General features: G+C 36.9%; 1 protein-coding gene across 1 annotated transcript in view; it reads left to right on the top strand.

Annotated features, from left to right (window-relative positions):
* The window catches only part of LOC103609292 (unconventional myosin-Vb-like), a gene marked incomplete at its 5' end in the record, with an annotated part of 18,105 nt that extends 15,247 nt beyond the window's left edge, over window positions 1-2,858 (top strand). The window contains one exon of the mRNA XM_008593641.1: window positions 2,499-2,858. Coding sequence (XP_008591863.1) covers window positions 2,499-2,651 — 153 coding nt within the window. The remainder of the gene's footprint in view (window positions 1-2,498) is intronic.
* Between the last annotated feature and the right edge of the window lie 2,063 nt (window positions 2,859-4,921).

The raw sequence follows: 4,921 nt of genomic DNA, 5'->3' as shown, positions 1-4,921 counted from the left end.
GATTACAAATTCAGTCTCCTTACTTGTTATAGGAATATTCAGATTTTCTATTTCTTGAGTCAGCTGTCAACTGGTTTCTGGTATGTTTGTGTGTTACTAGGATTTTGTCCATTTCATCTAGGTTATCCAATTTGTTGGTAGAAAATTGTTCATAGTATTCTCTTATAATCCTTTTTATTTCTGTCAAATTGGAAGTAATGTCCTCACTTTCATTTCTGATTTCAGTAATTTCATTTCTGATTTTAGTCTTCTCTTAGTCTAGTTAAAGATTTCTCAATTTTTTTGAACCAACTTTAATTTCATTGATTTTTGTATTATTCTATTCTCTATTTCATTTCTTTCTAATTTTTATTATTTCCTTCCTTCTGGTAGCATTGAATTTAGTTTGCTCTTCTTTTTCTAGTTCCTTAAGGTATACAGTTAGGTTATAGATTTCAGATTTTTCTTTTTGTAGTGTAGACATTTACAGCTATAAGTTTTCCTCTTAGCACTACTTCCACCATATCCCATAAGTTTTGGTATATTGTATTTTCATTTGTCTAATTCTCCGTGTGATTTCTCTAACCTACTTGCTATTTAATAGTATGTTCATTTCCACACATTTGTGGGTTTTTCATGTTTTTTTCCTTCACTTATTTCCATTTGATTCCATTGTAACCAGAAAAAATATTTTGTGTGATTTCAATCTTTTTAAATTTACTAAGACTTGTTTGTGAAACATATGGTCTATCCCAGAAAACATTCCATGTGCATTGAGAAAACTGTATTCTGCTGTTGACTGGAGTGTTCTCTATACGTTTGTTAGGTCTAACTGGTTTATAGTTTTGCTTGTGGCTCTATTTGCTTATTGATCTGACTGGTTGTTCAATCCATTATTGAAAATGCAGTATTGAAGTATCCAGCTCTTTTTGTAGAACTATTTCTCCCTACAATTCTGTCAATTTTCACTTAACGTATTTTGGGGCTCTGTTACTAAGTGCATATCTGTCTGTAATTATAATATTAGTGGTGGATTGACCCTTTTATCAAAATATTATGTCCGTCTTTGTCTCTGGAGATGACTTTCTCCTTCATTCTTGAAGGGTAGTTTTGCCAGACTTTAACTATGTCATTCCACTGCCTCCTAGCCTCCATAATTTCTGACAAAAAAAAAAAAAAATCGGCTATTAATCTCATTTGAGGATACCTTGTATGTGACAAGTCACTTTTCTTTTGCTGCTTTCAAGATTCCCTCTTTGTCTTTGGGTTTTGACAATTTGACTATAATATATCTCACTGTGAATCTCTTTGAATTTATCCTGCTTGGGGTTCATTGAGCTTCCTGGATGAGTATAAACACATCTTTCATCATATTTGGGAAGTTTGGGGGCATTATTCCTTCAAATATTTCACTGCCCCTCTCTCACTCTTTTCTTCTTGGGCTGCTATAATGTATGTGTTGGTAAGTTTACTGGTGTCTCAAAGGTCCCACAGGCTCTGTTCACTTTTACTCATTCTTTTTTCTTCCTCCTCCTTAGATTGGTTCATTTCCATTGCCTTATCTTCAAGTTTACTGATCCTTTCTTCTGCCTGCTTAAGTGTGCTGTTGAACTCCCTTAGTGAATTTTTCACCTCAGTTATTTGAGTTTTCCTAAAAATGTCTGACTTCAAATAGAGGGAAAAGAGGGAGGGGCTTTGTCCCTTTAAATCTTCCAATTGATGCCACCTGGGGAAGCTACTGCATCCCAAGAGAAGCCTAAATCAAGACAGGGATCTGTGTTGGGACCCACCAGACCAACCAAATTGTACAACCCCAAATTTTTGTAGAATGGGGTCCCACTGCCTGCCTGGCACCAGCCAGCTGCTCCAGGAATGCAGGTTGCTGTCCCTGTAGCTGCAGTGAGGCTGAAGAATGGTGGATGGTAGCTGGGTTCACACACTGCTCTCATAGCAAAGATCAACTTCTCCCTTCATCAAGTATCTCTCGGTGGCTATAAATGCCTAATTACTCCTTCCAGCTCAGCAGTTGCTTCAATGAAGAGACCAACCCCTAGAGCTTCCTACTCTGCCATTTTATGTGATGTTACTCTTCCCCATTCCATTCAACAGATGAAGAAACTGAGGCATGGAAAAGTTCAGAAATTTGCCCAGGGTGGTGCCAGGATTAGAGCTCAGGCTGTCTGCATCTAGAACTGCTTTTAACCACTTCACTACAGTGCCTCTCCACGTGATTTGCACCCAAGATGTATTTTTATATTCTCCCTTAGATGGAAATTTTTTTAAATGCCAGAATTGGAAGAGTGCTTATAGTTATCTGATCGCCAACAAGCCTGAACGTGGGCTTCTCTCCATGCTAAATACCTCAAGAATAGGGAGGCCACATTCCCCTGATCCTGAAGTCCTACCTAATTATCTTAGAAACCTTTCCAGGATATATGCCAATTCACTTTTGTGAATTCACTTAAACTGGCTATTTTTAGGTGTACTAAGTATTCATATGGTCTTATTCTTCCCCACAGGCACAACTACAAGAGCGAAATGACCCTCAGCAGTTGCTATTAGACTCCAAGCACATGTTTCCTGTTTTGTTTCCATTTAATCCATCTTCTCTGACCATGGACTCAATCCACATCCCAGCGTGTCTCAATCTGGAGTTCCTTAATGAAGTCTGAAGATGCACATTTCCAACATTAGCTTGATTCTTAATGAGAATAAGAAGAAAGTATATACAATAAAATGAATTCAAGGATCTGTTAAATCTGATAAAAGTGGATCAAAACAGATTGTGAGCCTGTGGAGAGGGCTGAACTATACAGAATAAGACGTACCTGTCATTTTTTGTACCTACTGCTCAGAATAAAAACACTTGAAATATGTAAGATATTAAGTTTGATTTCAGTCTATAGAAATACACATCGTAATCTACAGCCACCAAGATGTCCCCATGGCCATATAAAAGGTGCCAGTTCTATAAAATGGAAGCTGCCTAGTTTTGATCTTTGTATATAACTGGAGAATACCTAAATTAAAATATTAATAATATGTAAGTTACATAAATTGCCTTCAAAGGACTTTTAATAAATAATGGTACTAATGACCATCCATATACCAACATTTCCCTAGGTTGACAAACCATAGGTGTGGATGAGTTTGTGGTGAGATGTTTTAAGAACAAAAATATGAGAGGTCTTTAAAAAGTTCATGGAAAGATTCATATTATCTTTTTATTCCACTTTTTTACATGAACTTTTTGAAGTACCTGCATATGGCCCTGTGCCTTCTGAGAAATTTCCCCAAAGTATTTTTATTGGCCAGTGATACAGAGACAGTGGTGTAATTCACCTCCAGACCAAACATTTTGACTATTGGTTTCTGAAGCAAAATTAGAAGACCCAATCCCCTAAAGTGCTCAAACCCTCCTGTGGAGTCTTGGGTTTATGGAAGAGTCATGCTAAAAATGCTGCTGGTCCTAACTTCAAATGTGAGCAAAGTGGAAAAATATTGTTTCTGATGTTAGTCCATGCAAACAAAACTTTTTAATAAGTCCAACAAAACTTTCACAAAAATCTATATAAGCTAAATATTAGAAAAGAAAACAACTCTTATTTTATTTACAGATTAAAGGTTTTCATACTGGACTTGTTTGATTTTTTAATCTCTTAATGCCGTTAAACCTCCAATAAGAGCCTCACAGAGTGCACTACTAATGCCAGACAACCAACCAAAATAGTAAAGGAAACAAACCAGCTTGAGAATCAAATTGTTTGAAAAACCTTTAAAAATAATCAGTTCAGTAATTGTTAAATTTTTATCCAAAAGTTTGTTTTTTATAAGAGGGAGAAGAAAATAGCTTGGGTCAACTTTCCCTTTTCAGGTTATTTTCAACATTTTAAAAATTTACCACATAAAAATCATTGTAAATATCTCTGCTTCGAAATAAGAATTGAAAAAATATTCAATAATATAACAGGCTTAGATGCTTGCTGCCTATAGAGATTTTTTATTTTTTTATTTTTTGAGGGTTTTTTGGACTCTTCACAAGTGAACATTCAATTAGAAGATCCTATGTTTTCTTCCACCTATTTTTTACGATCTTTTCCATATTTCTCGATAACTGTGTGCTATTCCCATGACAGAAACACATGGTATTTGCAAATCATAGAAGAACAGCTTCTATATTACATGGAGAAAAGACTTCTCCGTGAATTGGAGGTAGAATACTCCACCACCACCACCACCACCACCTTATTTTACTCAACCACCCGACTTAAAGGCTTCTGGAAACCCAACACATTGTCTATATTACATGGAGAAAAGACTTCTCCGTGAATTGGAGGTAGAATACTCCACCACCACCAACACTACCACCTTATTTTACTCAACCACCCGACTTAAAGGCTTCTGGAAACCCAACACATTCCCAGCCCTAACCAACTTTCTGTACTGAGCCCTTAGAGCTCAGCAGTCTCAGTCAATCTCCTCACCTGCTGGGGCTAGCACAAGGCATGGCACCAGGGTTCAGACTGCTAACAGTCCTGTCCAAGTCAGTTGTCGTTGACGTTATCCCCTGTATGCCCACAGTGAATATCTGGCTCCTCTTGGGTGTGTGTACAGAGCTGTACCTTCCCTTCTTTCAGTTACGGTTTCACAATCACTGACATCTGTGACACACTCTCAACCCATATGCGGACTTCATTTGGAAGGCCAGTCTAAAACAACTGCGTTAGTGGCTGCTACTTCTCAAAGTTGTTTAAAAACTATAATTTGCTTTTTTATGCACTTTAGTCTGAAACTGAGTCTCATGTAAGGACTGTCCTTAATCTTCAAGATAACCAAAAATCGCCTTGTTAGAATGTTAAGGAGTTTTGACAAACAGTGATGCCACAAATACAATGGCTTACTGTCCTTATATACTGTCTTACACCATTATTCTCTCCATCTC

Source organism: Galeopterus variegatus, unplaced genomic scaffold, assembly GCF_000696425.1.
Source record: "Galeopterus variegatus unplaced genomic scaffold, G_variegatus-3.0.2 Scaffold9438, whole genome shotgun sequence".
In the NCBI taxonomy this organism is placed as follows: domain Eukaryota; kingdom Metazoa; phylum Chordata; class Mammalia; order Dermoptera; family Cynocephalidae; genus Galeopterus; species Galeopterus variegatus.
The sequence above is the reverse complement of the archived record's forward strand: the minus strand, read 5'-3'. Positions and strand labels throughout refer to the sequence as shown.